Source organism: Monodon monoceros, unplaced genomic scaffold (assembly GCF_005190385.1).
Source record: "Monodon monoceros isolate NGI ecotype Baffin Bay Population unplaced genomic scaffold, NGI_Narwhal_1 Super_Scaffold_9, whole genome shotgun sequence".
NCBI lineage: Eukaryota > Metazoa > Chordata > Mammalia > Artiodactyla > Monodontidae > Monodon > Monodon monoceros.
In genome coordinates, this window is record NW_021703786.1 from 46,279,037 (window position 1) to 46,299,861 (window position 20,825).

At 50.6% G+C, this 20,825-nt stretch overlaps 2 protein-coding genes and 1 pseudogene across 8 annotated transcripts; 1 reads left to right on the forward strand and 2 right to left on the reverse strand.

The window, feature by feature from the left end:
• Positions 1 to 375: 375 nt before the first annotated feature.
• TNFSF13 (TNF superfamily member 13) lies at positions 376 to 4,205 on the reverse strand. 5 transcript variants are annotated; one of them, XM_029212306.1, is made up of 7 exons: positions 2,881 to 3,902; positions 2,553 to 2,597; positions 2,378 to 2,447; positions 2,177 to 2,224; positions 1,915 to 2,033; positions 1,565 to 1,703; positions 376 to 1,302 (listed from the first exon to the last, which is right to left on the reverse strand). In XM_029212306.1, the coding sequence occupies exons 1-7, from the start codon at positions 3,061 to 3,063 to the stop codon at positions 1,193 to 1,195; spliced, it is 714 nt and encodes a 237-aa protein (XP_029068139.1). In that variant the 5' UTR covers positions 3,064 to 3,902; the 3' UTR covers positions 376 to 1,192. The 5 variants fall into 5 exon arrangements, with proteins under 5 accessions (XP_029068139.1, XP_029068143.1, XP_029068141.1 ...); XM_029212310.1 differs by having other exon boundaries at positions 2,806 to 3,902; XM_029212308.1 differs by lacking the exons at positions 2,553 to 2,597; positions 2,881 to 3,902 and adding an exon at positions 3,916 to 4,205.
• Positions 4,206 to 4,227: 22 nt separating this feature from the next.
• LOC114889233 (tumor necrosis factor ligand superfamily member 12) lies at positions 4,228 to 12,199 on the reverse strand. 3 transcript variants are annotated; one of them, XM_029212305.1, is made up of 8 exons: positions 11,967 to 12,199; positions 11,759 to 11,809; positions 11,107 to 11,179; positions 10,384 to 10,437; positions 10,264 to 10,299; positions 5,180 to 5,303; positions 4,870 to 5,005; positions 4,228 to 4,427 (listed from the first exon to the last, which is right to left on the reverse strand). In XM_029212305.1, exons 1-8 carry the CDS (start codon positions 12,123 to 12,125, stop codon positions 4,389 to 4,391), a joined length of 672 nt encoding a protein of 223 aa, XP_029068138.1. In that variant the 5' UTR covers positions 12,126 to 12,199; the 3' UTR covers positions 4,228 to 4,388. The 3 variants fall into 3 exon arrangements, with proteins under 3 accessions (XP_029068138.1, XP_029068137.1, XP_029068136.1); XM_029212304.1 differs by lacking the exon at positions 4,228 to 4,427 and having other exon boundaries at positions 4,702 to 5,005; positions 11,759 to 11,806; XM_029212303.1 differs by lacking the exon at positions 4,228 to 4,427 and having other exon boundaries at positions 4,702 to 5,005.
• A 6,836-nt stretch (positions 12,200 to 19,035) lies between these two features.
• Positions 19,036 to 20,138, forward strand: LOC114889442 (annotated as a pseudogene).
• The last annotated feature ends 687 nt before the right edge of the window (positions 20,139 to 20,825 follow it).

Below are 20,825 nucleotides of genomic sequence, written 5' to 3' on the forward strand. Positions count from 1 at the left end.
ACGTCACAGCCGGCGAACAGCGCCGCCGCGGCCACCACGCGCCTAGTCCCGCCTGCGCGAGAGCGCAGACGCCACGGGACCGTCCCGCCCATGACCCCCACGCCTGCGCACACCCGCTTAACCCGAGCCGTGGGGGGCGGTGCCTCCACTCGCTCTTTTGCGCCTGCGTGTCCCGTGCCGCTCTCCCGCCCTTCGCCCCCGCGCTGCGTAGCCCTGCGTTCCACGCGCCGCCGGGCTTGAGCTGAGGACCCTGACGCCTCGGTTCAGTGAGACGTCTCGGTCCAGTGAGGCGCTTCGGTGGAGGGCCGGGAGGGCCGGGAGATCCTGGTACGGGGACGGAGCTGAGGCACAGCAGCATGGGAAATGGATCCGAGGTTCCATTTATTCTCTTTTATTTTTTAACTTTAGGCAGGGCTTGCGCAGAAAGGAGAGATCAGAGGAGTGATACAGGATCAGGACTAGGGCGTACGATTTATCCGAGGCTCCCCGGCTCCCCTCCCAGTCCAGAGAGGCTTAGAGTGGCCTGCCGGCGCCAGGGCAGTGGAGAGCGTGAAAGGCAAAAGTTGGCACCCGAAGAGTAATGATGTGGCTGCAAGGGCACCGTCGTCGTTGGGTACCTTCTGCAGACGGGCGCATAATAATTACACCTCTGGAGTCAGTGATGGAAACTGGGCCCCAATAGATGGAGAGAGGAGAGTGAAGATGAGGCTTCTTGTGGAGTGGAGAGGCAGAGGATACCTAGAGAGAGGTGTGGGGTAAAGAACCAGGAGTTTTCCTGAGTGGCGGAAGGAGTCGTGGCCATCTGCCAACAGGCAGGATCATTGTCTCAGATTGCCGCTAGATGGTGGTGCTGTTCTGGAAGCATTCCAGTGGGACCCAGAGCAAGTCTAGACAATGCCGGGCATTTCCCACCCCCGCCCAACTCCCTCAAGAATTTGGGGCTGGATGGAGACTAAGAGCAAGATATTCTACTACCTCTTTAATATCCATGAATTCAAAGTCCTGGGGGTGGGGTTGGGGGGGAGAAGGGAGGAAGGGAGAGTCATGAGCTGTCAAACCTGGGATTCCAGTCAAACCCAGAAGAGGCCTCTGTTCCTGACTGTTCCCTGTCTTTTGTCTAGTCAGCTCTTGGCTGTCTCCAAAATGAACCCACCCTGGTCTTCCAAGCTCAGAACCACCTTTTACAACACAATCACAGTTTCACAAGCCCCAGGAAGGTTCCATGTGGAGAGAGGCTAAGTTTCGCCCTTGCCCGGGGGATTATGACACTCAGGGTATCCCCCTGGTGTAAATGGAAGACACCTGAGAAAAGGGAGAAAAGAGATGCTCAGTGAAGCACGGCCATGAAGATACTCTGATGTTTCACCCTCCCTTCTCCAGCTCAACCTTGTTTCTGCCTCCTGTAAGGACCAAGGTATTCGGTCCTTCACTCCTCAGCTCTGCCTCTACACCCACGCTTCTTCCAACCCCCTGCTGTAGCCCCCCAACCAGTGCCCCCAGGTCAGAGATCCCCTGCTCTCCTCGCATCCACCCTCAACTGCTCACCCACCTCTCAGGCTCTCACCTGCGCTGTAACAGCTATTGTAGGCCCAGTCGGGGTTGGAGGGCATGCTTCGTATACATCGGAATAGAGTCTCCTGCCTTCCCTGGCCCTCCCGGGATACCACCTGACCCATGGTGAAAGTCACATCATGAAACAAGACCTGGCAGGGAAGGGAGGAGATGAAGAAAACGGGATAGTGTGGCTCAGGTCTGGGCAGCCTCAGGAGCCCTGACAAGGGAGCCGAGGAATGAAGAAGTGCCCTCTAAGTTGGGTATCCATAGGGGTTGGGAACCCTCAGTGCTGGGGCATAAGGCTTTGGGAGAACAGGCCTCCAGGCCCTCAGGTGAGGCTCAGGGGGTGTTTGGGGTTACCTGGCTGTACAGCAGATAAATTCCAGCATCCCAGACTCGAATGACATATCCTTGGGCCTCCAGGCCTCTCCCATGCCAGAGAGCTGGTTGCCACATCACCTCTGTCACATCAGAGTCCTCTGGAGGCAAGGAGTGTGGCAGTCAGGGTTTCTGTGCACACTCAGACACTTTCTGCTCTAAGGTTCTCTTGGGCCCAGGTGCCAGGCCCACAGTTCCTAGATTTTGCCTCTCCTCAAAAGCCATTATTGAAAATAGTGCTCACCCTTGGAGGTGATGTTAACGGGAACAAGATGAAGGACTGAGCGCTTCTCTGGGGAGAGAAGGAGGAAATCTCAGCAGCGCCCACCTACCCCCGTTGCCCTGTTGTCAGCCCTCCACCCTCACCCCTGGCTCAGGGTCTCAGTCTCCAAATCCCGGTGCTGCTTGATCACCTCCCACCCCTGCTGCACCCCGGGGGCCTCACTCTTCTGTTTTACTGCTCTCCTTCTCCGGGATCTCTCCCCATTCTCCCGGGCTTCCACGCCATCAGAGCTCTGCTCACGGAAAGAGGGTCAGGGTTAGGCTGAGATGCAAGGGTCCCAGAAAGCCTTTCCCCCAGGCCTCCCCCGCCCCGGGAATGCCTCACATCTCTCCTGCACCTTTCCCCAGCAACCTGAGTCTTGGTGCTGGCTGTCCTCCAGGATCTGTTAGGTACGAGAAGCATTAATCTTTAACAATTTCCTTTCCTGAAATGGTTGCTCCCTTGACCTCCAAACCTGGGACCCTCTCTTGCACCCACTGAAAACTTTGCAGACCAGGCGGCTGGAACCAAGAGGCCTAGAGACCACCCTGCCACCCATCCTTCTCTCCCAGACGCCCTTCTCCCCCAGACACCCTTCTCCCCTCACTCACCTGCGCCCGGGGGCTCAGCCACAGATACCCTTCCCCCTTCTCGGAGGGCCCTCCGGTCCTCTGTAGCCGGCTCACCTCTCTCCTTAAGGTCTGCAGCTCTGTTTGTTGGGTCAGCAGAACCATGGCACAAGCCACAGCCCCCAGAGCCGCCCCCCAACTCAACCAGAGGGCAACTGAGAGTGCCGGCTCTCGGACTGGGCCCCCCATGTCTCCCGGGGGCCCTTTGGGGGCTAGTAAAGAAGGAGATGAGGTCGGCATGAGCTGGGGACCCTGCCAACAGCTGTAGCCTCAGGAGTGGGGTAGCAAGGAGGTGACGGGGAGGGTCGGCGTGCAGGCAGTGGTGCAGAAGGGAAGAAGGGCGTTACGCAAGGGAGAAATAAAAAGGAACTTGAGAATAAAAAGGAGGGAGGCAGAAAGCAAGCTCGGGGCACTGTTGGTGCTCCTGGCACCCCGCTGCAGGGCCAGTGTTGTCCTGAGACCCCTCACCCTCCTCCAGCCTCAGGAGAATTTGTTGTCAGTCTCTCTAAGAAGGACAGGGCTGCCAGTGACACCCAGGAGGAGCGGCCAGAGCACAGGAACCCCAGGGCGGCCCCAGAAGTGGGGGAGGGAAGGTTGGCTGGCTATGGGGCATGGTGCCAGGAGCCGGGATGGAGGGACGAGCTGGGCAGCATTGAGGGTCAAGGGGTGAGAGTGGAAGACCCTCTGGCCCGGGCACAGGCGAGATCTCTGGGGCAGTTTGCTGAGAGAGACCAAAGGTGGGAAAGAAGGGGAGGGCGTCAGTGGGGAGGAGAACCAGGGTCGCGGAAGCAAGAAACTGGCTGAGTTCTGGGGTTAAGGCCAGGCCGGGTGTGTTGGAATAAGGCCTGCACTACTCCCTGTGTGCTGAACTTGGCAGGCAGGACTTCCTGTTTCCCAAGAAAAGCTCTTACATAAGGCTCTGGACAAAGAGAGAAAGAGACAGCCCAAGCCCCCTGCCACTGTAGGATTCCTCCCTGGCCCCAATGACGCAGGTGTCCGTGTTCCCGGGCCCTGGCGTCCCGCTTCCTGCCCCTGAGCCCCCATGCTGGGCTTGCTCCCACCCCGCGTCCCAGCCAGGGCTTGTGCCAGCACCTGCTGAAGTCTCCGAGGCTGCCAGGAGGAAGGGCTGCTGTTCCTCCCAGCCCAGGGATTCCCCGCAGGAGGAAGCCCGCCTCCTATAGGTAAATGAGGCCGCTTCTGCTGGACCTTGGGCAGAGGATTGATTTTTTTTCCTGGCAGTTTGCCTTTCGACTCTCTGCTCATGCTTCGGCGTTAGAGGCATTTAGGTCCCCACTCCCAAGCCTGGACATTGCCCTGGAATTCCGGGCGTCCTGCCCCCCACTCCCCAATTCCCAGACCCCCTTCGCATGGCCCTCAGCTACCCCGAGGATGTCCCCTAAGGCCCAATAAAGAGAGCGACCATGACTTATTCTCTTTAATATCCACTTATCAACATTTTGTCACAATAATAATAAAAATAATATCTGTTTTTAAAATCCACAGGGAATTATCAGGGGAGGAATTATGTCTTGGTCTCTTACCCCTCACATTCGGGAACTCCTGGCCTAGTCCCAGTCTCTCTGGCATCCAGCCCCTCTTAGTGCCTGAAGAGGGGTATTCAGGACCCATCGTCACCCAGAGTACAGTAAACACAGTGTCCTGGGGGGCTGCAGCCAGGGTGGGGAGTCAGGAGATAAATGGGGGTTTGGGAGCTAGTGAGGTGGAGAGCTGGAGGTGTGGGGAGCTGTCAGAGACGAGGGGACTATTTCTGTGGCATGGCCGTCTCTTGAGTGTGCCCTGGCAGCCTACAGAGGGAGAGGCAGTTCTGGGGGAGGAGCCGCTCAGGGTGGGCAGAGGGGACTGGGGTGCTCAGAGAGCTGCCGTGGGGAGCCAGCGGCCTTGGCAAACCATCGGGAGACCAGGGCCCCCTCAGTGAACTTGGAAGAGTCCAAAGTAGGTGAGGAAGGGGGCAGCCTTGAGATGGGCCCAGGGGAGGGTGCGGATCCGCAGGGAGGACCCTGGCCGCAGGGGCAACAGCCCGGACACCTGGCAGAGACGGAGCTGGGGCCCGAGGGAACTGGCCGCTGTGGCCGAGAACTCCTCCAGGCAGCGCAGGGCCAGCGTGTCATCCACCAGCAGGTCCAGCTTCAGGTAGACAGCCTTCCCCTCATCAAAGTGCACCGGGGGGGGGGGGGGGGGGGGCAGGGGGCGGAGTCCAGGCCTCTGCTTGCCCTGGGCTCCTGTCCAGCCCAGACCCCAAGCTCCTCCTCCCCCACCTTTAACTTGCCCCCACCCCTTAAGCCCAGCCCTTCTCCCTCAGTTCCTGCTCTACCCGTGGAGCCAGGTGGGGCTTACCTGACAGTACAGGTAGTACAGCCCAGCCCGGGTGACCATAAATTGCCCGCTCTGGCGGTCATAGCGCAGTGGGTTGGAGCTGTTGATTTTGGCCTCTTCCCAGCCACTCACCGTCCCGTCCACACCTGAATGTGGATGTTCAGAGACAGGGGGAAATCCCTTTATAGAACTTTCTCACACTTCCCAGCCACTGAGTTTATAAACATTTGGGCCTACCTTACCCAGAAGATATCTAGAGGGCCCAGGGCAAGGGAGGCGCCAGGGCCTAGGGAGCTGGGAGTGTAATAGGAAGTTCGGTGAAGAAACCCAACGTATATGACCAGAACCAAACAGGGCAAGTTGTCACCAGCCACTTCTGGGGAGAAGAGGAGGATTGAAGAAGCATTGGGGGCTTTTATAGTTTGTGTCTGTATTGTTTGCTCTTCTACTTGGAGAATGTATCAATACATTACTTGAATCATACATTACTTGGATTATTAAAATTAAAAATAAGAGAAAAGGAAAATATGGGAAAAAAAGCTAAAAAGAGGGGAAAAAAGAAAAAAAATTAAAAATAATAAAATGGTACCCAAATGTCCATCCATTGATGAATGGATAAGGAAAATTGTGTTAAGTCCATACAATGAGATATGATTCAGCCATCAAATGAAATGCAGTAATGGGACTTCCCTGGCGGTCCAGTGGTTAAGACTCTGCACTTCCACTTCAGGGGTTGCGGGTTCGATCCTTGGCTGGGGAACTAAGATCCCACAAGCCACGCGCTGGGGCCAAGGGGGAAAAAAAAAAAAAGAAATGGAATACTAATACATACTACAATATGGAGGAACCTTGAAAACATTATGCTAAGTGAAAGAAGCCAGTCACAAAGGATCACGTATTATATGATTTCTATGAAATGTCCAAGTAAGCAAATATATAGAGACAGAAAGTAGATTAGTGGTTGCTTAGGGCTCGGGGGATCATGGAAATATGGGGTGGCGGGTAAAGGGTACAGGGTTTCTTTTTGAGGTAATGAAAACTCTCTAAAATTACCGTAGTGACAATCTCACAACTCTGTGAATATACTAAAAACTTAATTGTACACTTTAAACAGGGGAATTATATAGAATGTGAATTATATCTCAATAAAGCTGTTACCAAAAAAGTCTAGAGTGAGGGTAATTGCAAATTGTAAAGAAGATAAATATTCAAATGACAGAGCACAGTCTCAAGTGGCTTCCCAGGTCCTCTATGGGCTGCCCCTGTTTACCTCTCGCATCTAATCTCACACATTCCTCCAAGTCACAAGACTCTAGCCACTCCGGCCCACTTTCTGTTCCTGCGGCGCACCAAGCTCATTGTTTCCACAGGGCTTTTACTGCTCTTCCCTCCCCACAGGATTCCTCCCCTGCCTGGCCCCTTCTGTCAGACTGGTCCCTCTGAGAGACCTCCCCAGTCCTCCCAGCCTGAAATAGCTCGTCTCCAATAATCTCTCCTCCACTCACCCCGTTTCTCTCACAGCAGTCACCAAGGAGGGAAATCATTTTATTTCCTTCTGTGATAGTTTGGGGTCTGACTCCCCCAGGGGACAGAGGTATTGGTCTTGTTACTGCACCCCAGCCCCTGGAGCTGGGCCTGCCCTGAGTGGGCACCAAGCACACGCTGGTGGGAAGATAGAGGGAAGGAGGTGGCCGTGGCAACAGCTCTCTCTTGTTTGGGTCCATGGGCCACTCTCCAGGGCTTCATTGGCTTCATCTCAGTAGCCCGGCCAGCTTCCTTCCCCAGCAGCCCCACCCTCTGCCTGCTCCGGTGCGCTATCCTTGTTGCTTTCTCAAGGAGAACATAATGCTCGCTGGGCATTTTCATCCCCACCTAGGGGTTCCCTTGACCTTTATTTTGCAGACTCCAACCTGAGCCTCCAGCCCTGCCCTTTCCTGCCCCTCCTGACACTGCTACCTGCCTGCCATCAGAATAGCCCCTGGCACCTCACACTCACCTAGATCAAAACTGAGCCTGAAAAACAAAAAAACAAAAAAAAACCCAAAACTGAGCCTGGTCCTCCCCTGTCCCAAATGTGCTTGACTGTCTGCATTCCACATTGGGTTCCTGGTTCTACCTCTTACCAGGCACCCAAGCCACTCTCTCCTTTACCAGTTTCATTCACTGATCACCAGTTTCTAGCAATTCTGCCACCTAAACGGCTGTCTCCCTCCCTGGTCTGGCCCCTGCCACTTCTCACTGGGACTCTTCCCAGCCTGCTTCCTCTTTGGACTCCCTGTTTCCAGTCTTGCCTGGTCCAGTTTACTGGCTACGCGACACAGAGCCACAGAGTGACGTTTCTAAAATGCAGATGCGAGCCTGCCTCTCTTGTTTTGACCTCAGGATAACTTCCAGATTCCATTTGTGACCTGGCTCCATATTCTTCTCTGGCCTCACCGCATGTTGCTCTTCTAGTTCTGTCTTGTCAGCCACATCGCGCTGCTCCAGTCCCCCAGCCTCATCATACTCTTGGCAGACTCGGGGCTTTTGCACAAGTGGCCCCTGCCCCCCCCCGTCCATCTCACACTCACACTTCAAGGCCCACACCTTCCTGGGGAAGGAGTCCCTTACCCCATTGTAAAGTGGTCTCCTCTGTGCCGCCACGCGCCTCTGGCTACTTTATTTACTGTTGTTGTTGTATCACATTGTAATTTACAAATTTATATGCTTGTCTCTTCTCCTGGACAGCAATTCCTTGTAAAGAGGTCTGGGTATTATTCACTGTGGGCACCTAGCCGGGTCCTTACAAACAGTGGGATCTCAGGGCATGTGTGTTGAGTCAACGAATGAATGAATGTCTGGGTAACCGCTGAAATAAATGGTCCATACAGAAGGGAGGAAGGTGGCCTGGGGCAGGAAGAGTAGGGGGAGAGAAGGAGAGAGGGCATTCCTGGCTAGGGAACCAGTTTGAGCTGGTTGTGGCTAAGGGCATGGTGTGTCTGGGACCGTGGTGTCACTCAGTTTCACAATCACAACTCATTCCTTACTGCATGGCAGTTGTCCTTCTTTCCCCCACTACGCTTGCTTTAGCACCATCTCTCTTGCCGCCCTCGTTCTCCAGAGGACCTAGAAGTCATCAGGTAAGGGCTGCCCCACGTCCTGCCACCGAAACCACAAACCAACCTGTTCTCATGTTTGCCATTGAGCCTCTTATGGTGATGGGATGATGTGTCCTCTCCTCCTTCTGGAACCCACCCCCTCCCACCTTCTTGATGTTGCCCTGCAGGTTTCCCCACCCATGCACCAGCAGTTGCCTCTCACACAATGTCTGGAACACAAGCACACACTAGCTGGGTTCAAATCCTGGCTCCACCTCTTAGTATCATCATGACCCGGAGAAGTTACATCACCTCTATCTGTAAAATGGAGATGATCGGATTATCTTCCTTTCAGGACTGTTCCGAGGATTAGATGAGATTAAACACTGAATAAGAATTAGCTAAGACTCATGCAGTATTGTTTACCACTAAAAAGACCAAACTTTTCCTTGATTCACATCCTCCTCTACCTCCTGGCCCATTTCTCTGCTCCTGTCACAGAGAAACTTCTGGAAAGGGTTGTCACTGTCTCCGATTCCTAGTTCCCATTTTCTCTTAACCTAATCCATGCTGGCTTCCATCCTAACCACACCACTGACACCGCCCTTGTCAAGGTCACCAGTTGACTTTTAATGTTACCAAACCCAGCGGTCATTTGTCTGTTCTCATCTCATGTGACTGGTCATCTGCATTCAACACAGACAGCCACATCCTCCTTCTTAAAACTGTGTCCCCCCCCCCCCGAGACTCCTGGACACCACCCTCCCTGGGTTTCTTCCCCTCTCTCTGGCTGCTTCTCAGTCTCTGCTGGGTTCTCCTCCCCTGCTCCACTTGTAAAGGTCCAAGAGCCTCAGGGCTTCACTTGTGGAGCCCGTCTTTCCCCTAGGTGTCTCATCCAGACCTATAGCTTTAAATACCCCCATCTGGTGAGGACTCCTGACCCTACACATCCTGCCCAGGATGTGTGCTCTACCGTGTGCGGCCATCTATTTGTGAAACTCACTCGTTTATTATTATGTATCCACTTAGTTATTATTAGATCTCAAATTCAATTATTAATTTACACACCTCGCAACCTATTTCCTCCCTGGTTAACCCCCATTTTAATAAATGGACCATTATTCTCAAAGATGCCCAAGTTAAAAATCTAGAAGTCATTTCTGATTCCCCCCTCTCCCTTATCCTTCTCATCCCCACAGCAAACCCTATCTTCAAGCCACACGCTGAATCCATCTACTTCTCTCCATCTCTGCTGCCAGACCCCTAGACTAAGCCACTCTCATGTCTTGCCTCCTGACCTCTCACATGGAAGAGCATTCCAGGTGAGAGAACAGGATGTGCAAAGTCCAGACGAGGCACGCTGATGGGGAGGGGGTGTCAGCCCAACAAATGTGGAGAAGGCATAAGGGTGTGCCAGGAAAATAGGTTGAGACCAGACCAGGGAGAGGCTGCAATCCAAGCAGAAAAGCAACAGAATAATGGAAGGCGGGCTTCAGGGGGGCTTAGCTTAGCAACACAGGTGGGACAGAGTAGGGGCGGGGAAAGTCTAGAATGGGGAAGGGACTGGAGAATGAGTTTGAGGTTCCGAGGTCATGGCGCTGAGGTGGGGAGTGGGGTAGGGATGGAAAAGAAGAGCAGAGACTGGAAACATTTGGAGAAAAATGATCAGAGCAAGAAGACTCTTGGAATATGGAGAGGAAAGAAGAGGAAAAAAAAAATCAAAGATGCTTCTTGGAGACAAGCGAGGGCTAAAGGATAAGCTGGGCTGGTGGTGTGGCGGGGGGAATCTGCCTGTGCTCTGGGAGGGGAAGGGGCCTCCCCCAGGGTCCTATGTCTGAGTCACGGAGAAAGTTCAGGTTCGGGAGCTGAGAGAAGCGAGCCCTAAGCACTTTCCTGAACTGGCTTCTGGGGTTCTGAGGCTGAAGGCGGGGATGAGGGTGGGAAGTCAAGGTTTTGGGGGGGGCCTTTGTCTAGAAGGCCAGTGCTATGGAGGTCAGGGAAGAGCTCAGAGGTGGGGATGGGGTCTCACCCGCCTGCGCTCCGTCCTGTCCCGGTTGTGGGTGAACTGTAAGACACAGGAAAGGGTTGGTGAGCCCTGCCCTGCCCCTCTGCCACCCCTTCTCCCTGGGCATGGCTCACGGTCACCCACCTTCATAGTGGGCTGCAATCGCTCTGCGCGCCCGTGGTTTCCGGCCTTTAGGTGCTGAGAATCAAAGAAAGACGGATGGGCAAAGCAGGCCCCACGTCTAGAGGGGCCAGGAGCTGCTCTCTCAGCCCCATCCCCCTCAAAACCCTGGCATCCTTATTCTCGTCCAGACTCCTGGCCTCAGAACCTCAGGCCTTATCTTCCTCCATAGGTAGAGCCGCTGATAACTTATTATCCAAACTGGGATGCTTCTGAGAGCAATAGGGGTGTTATTAATCATCGCTCTGAGCCAACAGGTGTAAGCCAGGACAGCCCCCTGCAAACCTGGATACGTGGTCACACGGTCACCCCAGTCATAAGTCTCTTTGCTTCTTGGGCTTCAGGCCTCTGACTCCCCCACCTCATCTTCATCAGGACCCCAGGGGTTCTCCTAATTCCTGGTCATCCCACCTTCATATCTGGGGTAGGGTCTGAAGCGAGAAGCAGGTCTATGCCATGGAAGGAGCTTCAGAGGGAGGGTCAGAATTCTAGGTTCGAGTTTCCATGACTCTGAACCCCCCATTTACTCTCAGTGCCTCAGTTTCTCTATCCGTAAATGAGGATAATGGGTTTTGCTCTGCCTGCTTCACGGGGCTGTTATGATGAACAAAAGCAATAATGAGTCCAGAAGCCACCACAGACCAGCCGCTATTATTATTCCTGAGGTTGGGATAAAGGGCTGCTCACCACTCCTGCGAGGCCGAACCAGTTTCAGAAAAGGCAGGGTATCCTGGCGCTCCTCTGTCTGGGGATTCAGGTCCTAGGGACATTAAGGGCAGGGCTAAACCAGGATCTTGCCAGGGACTCCCAGAGACATAAACTGAGACCGACAGGGGGCCCGTCACGAGAGGCCCCAGCCAGCAAGAGGCACAGAAGTCTTAGGGAGGGACCGAGCCTCTCAGCCAAGAGTGGCCAGGGCCACAAGGAGGCAAGCTCCAGGGTCAGGCCGCAGCCCTCGCCCCCCTTCCCACAACCAGCCACATCCCCCTATTCTGCTCCGCCCAACCAGCCATTGGTACATTGCACACACGCCCACACCCAGTCAGCATGCACAGTGGGTACACGCACCACACACACAGCCAGCATCCCTCTCCCACACAGACTCCCACACACTCGCACTTCCACCACGGCCACTAAACGCTTCGTACTCGGCTGACACAAGCGCGGCACAAACCCCTCACACACAGTTGTCACCCTCTCTCTCACGTACCCATGCCCCACGGCGCGGCTGGTGCACACCCCCGCACACTGCTGGCACAACCGGGGCACACCCTGCACCCTCAGCCGGCACACACTTCCCATGCCCAGCAGCCCGAGGCCAGCACCCACCCCCACTCACCAGCGGGTAGGGGTCCTCCTCTGCCACCAGCTCCCCCTGGGAAGGCTCCTGCTGGGAAGGAGGCAGCGTCACCCTGTCCTTCTCCACCTGACATCTCACCCTCCACCCATCTTCCTGGCCCCCTGCCCTCGGCCCACCCGGCCCCATCAGCTGCTCGGCAGAGTCCGCTCCTGATCTGCCCAGGGAGGGGTGTGCAGGCGGGCCTCACCTGGGCAGACAGCGATGCCCGGCTCCCCAGGCTGACCACGGCCAGCAGGAGGCCAAGGCAGGCCAGCGCCAGGCCCAGGCCCAGCACGAGCGGGGCCAGCAGGGCGGTGCCCGGCTCCCCCCGGCGCCCCCTCCGCCTCTGGCTCCGACGGGCGGCCATGGGGGCGGGGGGCTGTGCCTGCCTCACCGCCCCCCCATCCCGGGACCCGAGGGATCGGGGGAGGGGGAGCCGGCGGGCGGATCGGGCTGGAGAGAGGGAGGGGCCAGGGAAACGGGGCGGGAGGGGGTGTGTGTGTGATGAGGACAGGAAGCCGGACACTGTGTGTGAGATTAAACTCCGAGCCCGGCCGAGAGCCGTGCACGGGGCGGGACGCGCGCCGCTCCGCGTGCAGACCACAGAGCGAGTCCCGGCCGGGGGCACGCACCGCCCGGGCGTGGAAAAGCGGGGCAGTGTTTGTGTGAGTGCGCAGCGGGCGAGATGGGGTGTGAGGCTGAGCGCCCTCCACGCGGCCGGCCGGCGGGAGAGAGGCAGCGAGGGCTGAAAGGAGCAGAAACTCCACTCGGGCTGTGTACGGGTGGCCGGGGCGACAGCACTGCAGCTCCTGCAGGTCTAGTCCTGCCCAAGCGAGATTGCTAATTTAGGCCTCCAGACCAAGGTAACTAGGCAATCCCTCAGTCAACACGGTTAGAGGCCAAGGCGCATTTGGATTTTAGCAGCTGCACCGAAAGACGATTCTTTCCTGTAAGTGACGGAAGGAGCCTGAGGGCATCCATTAGCGCGGGTTGGGTTTTCACTTCTTTTAGCAAATCAGTTGGTAGTTGATTTAAACCCCGGGGTCATGCAGCTGGGGAGAGCAAGCTTCTAGACCTGTGTGCCAGAAACATCGCCCCCCAACCCCGCCAAGTGTGTTCCCCAAATGCACTTCTCTGGAAACACAGAAGCCACTTAAACAAATAATAGGGCTAACCTGAGCTCAAGTGGAGCTACAAGAACTCCTTAAATTTAACGTGGCGCAAAGCCACGTTAGCAAAACCAAAACGTAATACCTAACCTAATTGCAGTTACAGCCTCTCCCAGGAGTTGAGTTTTCAACCAATGAGTCTGGAATTTCCTGATCCACACTGGTGAGGTAGTCTCCAAAAGACTCCTGCCCTTCCTGGCCCCAAAGGGAAAGGGACCTTGCCTGAAACAATCCTTTCTTTTCTTTTGCTAATAAATGCTTTGTCCCTATAAAAGATCCGTTTGGTTCAACTCCTCAGAGGCCTTTCTGCTTGTTAAATGGGATGCTGCCCGATTCATGAATGTTGAATAAAGCCAATTAGACCTTCAAATTTACTCAGTTGAATTTCGTAAAAGCTGGACCCTTTTTGCCATGAAAACACTTTTGTAAACAGTAAGACCCTCCAAAGTTCATTTAAACTCTGCAGTATTCACCTCTGCATATTTGCAAAGAGAAGTACTGGATTAGAAAAAACTCTGTTGCAAAAGTCATAGTTAAACAACAAGGTAAAGCAGTGGTTCTGAACAAGGTAAGGATGTGGAGACCCTTCTGCCTTCCCCCTCTGCTCAGTCCTGCCCGCTCCCCCGCTGCCCTCCTGACTTGGTTTCTCTTCCATTGTGGAACCTTTCTGAACCACCTTCCTGCTTCAGGGTCTCAACACCAGTTATTCTCCTTACCTGGAACGCTCAGACCACCCTCACCCCTGGCTCAAGTCACTTCAAGGAGAGTTTTCTAGATCATTTTTTTAAATTAGGTTCCCAACTTCCCCCGTTCTCTATCCTTTATTTCCTTCTTAGTTATTTTGTAATGATCTGTTTGTAATTTGTAATGATCTGTTTGGCTACTATCTCCCCAACTACATTGTAAAATACAAATTACATATTTCCTGGTTTATCTGCTTATCGTCTATCTCTAGAATGTAAACTCTATGAGGACATCAGTCACCACTGTGCTCCCAGCACTTTGTCAAATGCTGGCTCCCCAGATATCACGAGAGCAAACTCGTGATATCTTTTTGACAAGATAAAGATATCTCTTTATTGGCAAGATAAAGCCAGGTTTATTGCTTACCCCTTGACAGTCTGACAACACTTCACAGGGAGATGAGTAAGGCCATGACATTTATTGAGACTCTGAAATCTCATTTAAAGGGGGAGAGTCTTTCCATCATGGGGTAGGAGCGGGGGTTGATTAGGGTTGGGGAAGGGTCATGGCGTAATAGTTTAGAATGAACACAGAATAATGAGGATTTTGAGGTGAGGGGTTCAAACAGTCTTAGGGTGCAAACTGTCAGCAATAAATAAGCAATAAAGTTAATTTGCAATATTCATCTTTCTGGGCAAGTCTCTTGGAAAAATGTTATGCCAATGAAGGCAGTGGAATAGTCACGTTAATATCAATGTTAAGGGACTTCCCTGGTAGCGCAGTGGTTAAGAATCCACCTGCCAATGCAGGGGACATGGGTTTGAGTCCTGGTCCAGGAAGATCCCACATGCCACGGAGCAGCTAAGCCCGTGCACCATAACTACTAAGCCTGTGCTCTAGAGCCCGTGTGCCACAACTACTGAAGCCTGCACACCTAGAGCCCATGCTTTGCAACAAGAGAAGCGATCGCAATGAGAAGCCCGAGCACCACAACGAAGAATAGCCCCCGCTCGCAGCAACTAGAGAAAGCCCGTGCGCAGCAACGAAGACCCAACGCAGCCAAAAAAAAAAAATCAATGTTGGGACTTCCCTGGTGGCACAGTTGTTAAGAATCTGCCTGCCAATGCAGGGGACACGGGTTCGAGCCCTAGTCTGGGAAGATCCCACATGCCACGGAGCAACTAAGCCCGTGTGCCACAACTACTGAGCCTGCGCCCTAGAGCCCGCGAGACACAACTACTGACCCTGTGTGCTACAGCTACTGAAGCCCGCGTGCCTGGAGCCCATGCTCCGCAACAAAGAGAAGCCACCGCAATGAGAAGCCCGCGCACCGCAAGGAAGGGTAGCCCCCGCTTGCCGCAACTAGAGAAAGCCCGCGTGCAGCAACAAAGACCCAACACAGCCAAAAATAAATAATTAATTTTTTAAAAAAAATCAATGTTAAGCTGAATGAGTATCCCTGGTTTCAGTTCTCAACCTACATAATAGATGCTTAATAAACATTTGTTGGTTGATTGAACTGAAAGCCCCAAGGGGACAGGGCCGACATGTCTTCTTCTCCTCTGTTTGTACTTGGTGACTAGCGAAGTATCAGGCAAACAGGGAGCACTCAATAAATATTTAATAAATGAATGAATGGACAGATCTTTATTGGGGATTCTAGTGGTTCACATTTAATACAGGGAGAAGGAAGAAGCCCAGGAGGCTTTGGTGGAAAGCCCAGAAGGAATTCTGGTCATTTTCAGGATTTATATCACTTAATGACACTGATTTAAATTTAATTTTACTTCAAACTTGTGACTTTCCTTTTTCCCTTGAAGCAAGGCTTTCTCTGTCATTATTCTGTGCTTAATAGGTGTGATTAGGGTTTTCTGGGTGCATACAAATGAGATGAAGAAAGGGATGACAGAGTGGAAAGGGATTATCTGAGGTTATTGGGCAAGAGTTGGAAAAAGTCAAGGACAGAATAGCAAGATGCAAACTGGTACCAGACACCATTGTCTGAGCGGGTGAGGAACTGAAGAGAATCTGAGGAGCTTGTGTGCACTCCTGAGGGTGGCTGGCTCTTCCCACCAGGCCTCGAGCTGAGGAAGGTCTTGGTTTTGTCAGCCACAGGGGCCTGTCCCTGCACAAGCCCCCTTCCTTCAGGTGACCAGAGAGACCTCCATCTGGAAAAGCCTGACCCACATAAAGGCAATGCTTGTGTTTTCTTGAAGTAATTTGGTTTCCTTCCTCAGTTTACCCACTCCCTCCTCAGCTCTGAGGCCAGAGCCCTGAGATGAACGTGCGAGCCTTGTGTTTAGAGATGACCCTGATATTCATTAAAGAGTTCTTTGATTTTCACTGAGCTTGACGAGTGAGCCATTACCATGGGCCTCTGTCAGTCTGGGTATTGGACGTGTGGAACAATTAGGAAATAAAACAGGATTTCTGATCCCAGGTCAGGCATACTCCTCATCACCCATCTCCCCTCAGATCCCACTGAAATCAAAGTAGGCAGTGTCAAAAGGAAAGACAGCCAAGATGGGGGGGGGGTGTCCAGCCAAGCCTGGCTGCTTAGGCTGCCAAGGAGAGGCCACGGTCTTGGCCAACAGGCAAAGGACAGTGGGAGAAGGGGGACTGAAAACCCAGAATTGATTGAAGGCCTGGAAGACAGGCCACCAGCATCAGTTATGACTCTACTTCCCTTCCTCACCAGAAGGCATTTTCCCTCAGACAAAATGTCAGACATCTTGTCTCCAAAGAAATGGAATCAATTGTCTGAGGGAAGTTAATGCTTCTGGTATGAATGTTGGAGGTTCAGAATAAGTGTCTTTCCTTCTAGCATTTGGGGTGGCCCACTGCCTGACAGTTGACCATCAACCTTCCCTACCCCAATTGAAGCCTTTCAGTTGATATGTCCTATCTTGATGCACAAAGAATTTCTAGGCCAAATTTCCACCAGGGAAAAACCTAAAGGAGAAAGAGTATAATTTATATACCAGCAGAGGAAATCCAGGATACCTAGGTAGTTCTTTATTAAATATTACCAAGGATCTACATGCATATGGGAGAACAAGTAGCATGCAAAGAAAGACCAAAATAAGCAAACAAAAAAACTGACACTGGAGAAAACAGATAATTCCTAGTACAAAGAGAACTATCTAATATACTTGGAGATTCAAGAAGACGAAACATCCATAAAGCAAGAGCAGGATGTTGTGGGAGAGAGGAGCAATCAGAGAACAAAAATTATTTTGTAGAGACTAAAACTGTGGTTGCAAAAATAAATGTTGAATAGAAGGATTACAACATAGAGTTAAGAAAAAAAAATCTCTAAAAATATAGAATAAAAAGAGGAAAAATGCGGGACTTCCCTGGTGGCGCAGTGGTTAAGAATCCACCTGCCAATGCAGGAGACATGGGTTCGAACCCTGGTCTGGGAAGATTTCGCGTGCCTTGGAGCACCTAAGCCTGTGTACCACAACTACTGAGCCTGTGAGCCACAACTACTGATGCTGTGTGCCACAACTACTGAAGCCTGCGCACCTAGAGCCCGTGCTCTGCAACGAAGAGAAGCCATTGCAATGAGAAGCCCACGCACCACAACGAAGAGTAGCCCCTGCTCGCAGCAACTAGAGAAAGCCCACGCACAGCCACAAAGACCCAACGCAGCCAAAAATATAAATAAATAAATTTATAAAAAAAAAAAGAAAAGAGGAAAAATGGAAATCAGGGAGAAAAGATAGCAAACACAGAGGACCAATCCAGAAGGATCATACAGTTATTAGGAACCCCAGAAAATAATAATGAAGAAATTGGAGGGAAGGAAACTATCTTAGAAAAAAATAAGAGATAATTTCCAGAAAAAGTCATGTCTTCATTCTGAAAGGGTTTACTGTATGCTCAAGATGATGAATGAAAAATTATCCATATCTAGATACTTCCTCATGAAATTTCAGAACGTCAGGAATAAAGGGAAGATGTTAAAAGTTTCTAAAGAGAAAAACTATTCCTCTCCAAAGGAACAAGAATCAAAATGGCTACAGACTTTATGTCAATACCAGTGAATCCTAGAAGACTGAATGGAGACATGCCTGCACAATTTTGAGAGAAAAGAATTTCTACCTAGAATTCTCTATATATCTGGTCAAACAGATAAAGACTTGTTCTGACACACAAAGTTGGCCTGCACACACACTTTTCTAGAAAATTGAGGATGTATTCCAGAAAATGTGGTAGCAAACCAGAAAGAAGACAAAATAATATACAGGAAACAGTGGATCTAAGCCCAAAGAACAGGGAATGAAGGATGATGACTTAGGGAGTAATGGGTTCTACCTGGAGGAGGAAGCAAAAATGTGGCTTGAATTGTATCAATGGTATGAACAATAACTCGGGGGAAAAAAAGACATGCTATAGGTAAGGAGTACAAGGAGAAAGAAAAGCCATCAGAATCTCTAGGAAAATTCCAAAACTGAAGAAGAAATTCTTGATTTAAATAATAGGCAAGGGATTTCCCTTGTGGTCCAGTGGGTAAGATTTCACACTCCCAATGCAGGGGGCCCAGGTTCGGTCCCTGGTTGGGGAACTAGATCCCACATGCACGCTGCAACGAAGAGTCCGTATGCCCCAGCTAAGAAGTCTGTGGGCCAACTGAGAAGTCCGCATGGCACAAGTGAAATAAAAGATCCCACATGCCGCAAGGAAGATCCCACGTGCTGCAACTAAGACCCGGCGCAGCCAAAATAGATAAATAAATAATAGTTTAAATGATAGGCAAGTTCTAACATGACATGATGGTATTTAATTGACATAGTATTAATCAATGACCTTAATGCTTGAAACATTCTCCTGGGTTGTGGGATTGAGTGCATTGAATAGAAAGTGTAATCCTGGGACTTCCCTGGTGGTCCAATGGTTAAGACCCCACACTTCTACTGCTGGGGGCACGGGGTTCCAGCCCGTTGTTTGAGTGTGATCAGTATTCACAACTCCCTCATAATGTCAATACTGTTCATTGGATCTTAACCTTTGGAGTCGACATAGAAAAATCAAGAAGACTTGTTTGTGGTTGCAGGAACAATTGTAAATACCCAAAATCTTGACTTTGTACAATAAATGTGAAACTGAGAAAAGTTTGCATGTGGAAGTGAGAGAAAGAGGAGTTACAAGCTGGCCTCTCTTGCTAGAGATGCTGAGGAAAGTAGATGGAACCAAAATAATTAATATAAAAACAAAAATAATAATATAAATAGTCATTATTGGGAAGAAGAGAGGGAGAGGGAGGGTAAATGAGTTAAACGCCTCATGTTTTATATTGGAAGCTCAACATTCACTAAAACTGATATATAAAGAAATAAAGTACGGGCATTTGAGCTAGGATTTTTGGAAACAACTTCCAAAAGAAATAAAAACAGAAACCATTAAAAGGGGTTGCCTCAAATGCAGTCAACCAGGGATGGTCAGATGCTGTTTGACTACCTGGCAGACAAGCATGGTTTTAGGCAGGAATATTTAGATACACTCTACAGATATGCAAAATTCCAATATGAATGTGGAAATTACTCTGGAGCAGCAGAATATCTTTACTTCTTTAGAGTGTTGGTTCCAGCAATGGATAGAAATGCTTTGAGTTCACTCTGGGGAAAACTGGCCTCTGAAATCTTAATGCAGAATTGGGATGCAGCCATGGAAGACCATACACCATTAAAAGAGACGATAGATAATAATTCTGTGAGTTCTCCACTTCAGCCTCTTCAGCAGCGAATGTGGCTCATTCATTGGTCTCTGTTTTCTTCGATCACCCTAAAGGGTGTGATAACATTATTGATCTCTTCCTTTACCAGCCACCGTATCTTAACACAATTCAGACAATGTGTCCACATATTCTCCACTATTTGACCACAGCAGTCATAACAAACAAAGATGTCTGAAAACGCCGGCAGGTGCTAAAAGATCTGGTCAAAGTTATTCAACAGGAGTCTTACACATATAAAAACCCAATTACAGAGTCTGTTGAATGCTTATATGTTAACTTTGACTTTGATGGGGCTCAGAAAAAGCTAAGGGAATGTGAATCAGTGCTAGTGAATGATTTCGTCTTGGTGGCTTGTCTTGAGGATTTCATTGAAAATGCCTGTCTCTTCGTATTTGAGACATTTTGTCGCATCCATCAATGTAGCAGCATAAACATGTTGGCAGATAAACTGAACATGACTTCAGAAGAAGCTGAAAGGTGGATTGTAAATTTGATTAGAAATTCAAGACTGGATGCCAAGATTGATTCTAAATTAGGTCATGTGGTTATGGGTAACAGTGCAGTCTCACCCTATCAGCAAGTGATTGAAAAGACCAAAAGCCTTTCATTTAGAAGCCAGATGTTGGCCATGAATATTGAGAAGAAACTTAATCAGAATAGTAGGTCAGAGGCTCCTAACTGGGCAGCTCAGGACTCTGGCTTCTACTGAAGAACTGTACAGAAAAAAATGAAAAAACTATAAAAGAAAGATGAAATAATAAAACCATTATACAAAGGTGAAACATTTTAGAAACAATTAACATATTGAGCATAAATTTTGGAGAATTTGAATAAAATTGGCTGTTTCATTTATGCCGTTAAAAAAAAAAATGGGGTTGCCTCTAGGTCACAGGAGGGTGTTGGGTGGAACAGGATGGGAAGGGGTGAGGCACTGTTGTTTTTCACCATAATCTCCTCTGTTCTACTTGATTCGTTATCAAATGAATGCAGCATTTCAATTTGTAAAAAGAAAAAAAAATTGCAAAGCAGGAAGCCTTGCTGAGGAGGGAAAGTCATTACGCGCCTCTGCCAGGCCTGTGATCACACCTGCTAGTGGAAAAAAACAGGGATTGGACCCTTGGAGACAGCAGATCATCCTCAGAGCCTTTAACTTTGGCTTGAAAAATTAATTCAATGCACTTAACCTTTTTGTTCTTGGTTTGTGGCCAAAATTAAAATTAACTTGCATTTTTTTGGACACTGATAGGAAGTGACTGGGGAAATGTGTAGGAAAAATACTGAAAGGAAATCTGCCAGTGTGATTTTTTTTTTTCTCTGCCTTTGTACACTTTTCCTCTCAATTTTTCTACCATTATAATGAGGGAAAATAAGATTTTTTTTAAAAGAGGCCCAGTTTGATTAATACCACTTCAATGCAAAGAAGGAATTTCCCGTGGTCTGTAAGGGTCGGGGCTGTGTCTGCTTTGCTGGCCAT

Excerpts from the sequence above, each read along its gene's own strand:
- TNFSF13 (XM_029212310.1), bottom strand. The coding sequence starts at position 3,063 with ATGCCGACCTCATCTCCTTCTTTACTAGCCCCCAAAGGGCCCCCGGGA. Across the intron at positions 2,598-2,805 it reads GGCTGAGCCCCCGGGCGCAG|ATCCTGGAGGACAGCCAGCA; the intron begins GTGAGTGAGGGG and ends CGTACCTAACAG. Across the intron at positions 2,225-2,377 it reads GAGAGCAGTAAAACAGAAGA|AGAAGCGCTCAGTCCTTCAT; the intron begins GTGAGGCCCCCG and ends TTCTCTCCCCAG.
- LOC114889233 (XM_029212303.1), bottom strand. The coding sequence starts at position 12,125 with ATGGCCGCCCGTCGGAGCCAGAGGCGGAGGGGGCGCCGGGGGGAGCCG. Across the intron at positions 11,810-11,966 it reads GGGCATCGCTGTCTGCCCAG|CAGGAGCCTTCCCAGGGGGA; the intron begins GTGAGGCCCGCC and ends CCTCCTTCCCAG. Across the intron at positions 10,438-11,106 it reads GGTTCGGCCTCGCAGGAGTG|CACCTAAAGGCCGGAAACCA; the intron begins GTGAGCAGCCCT and ends TTTGATTCTCAG.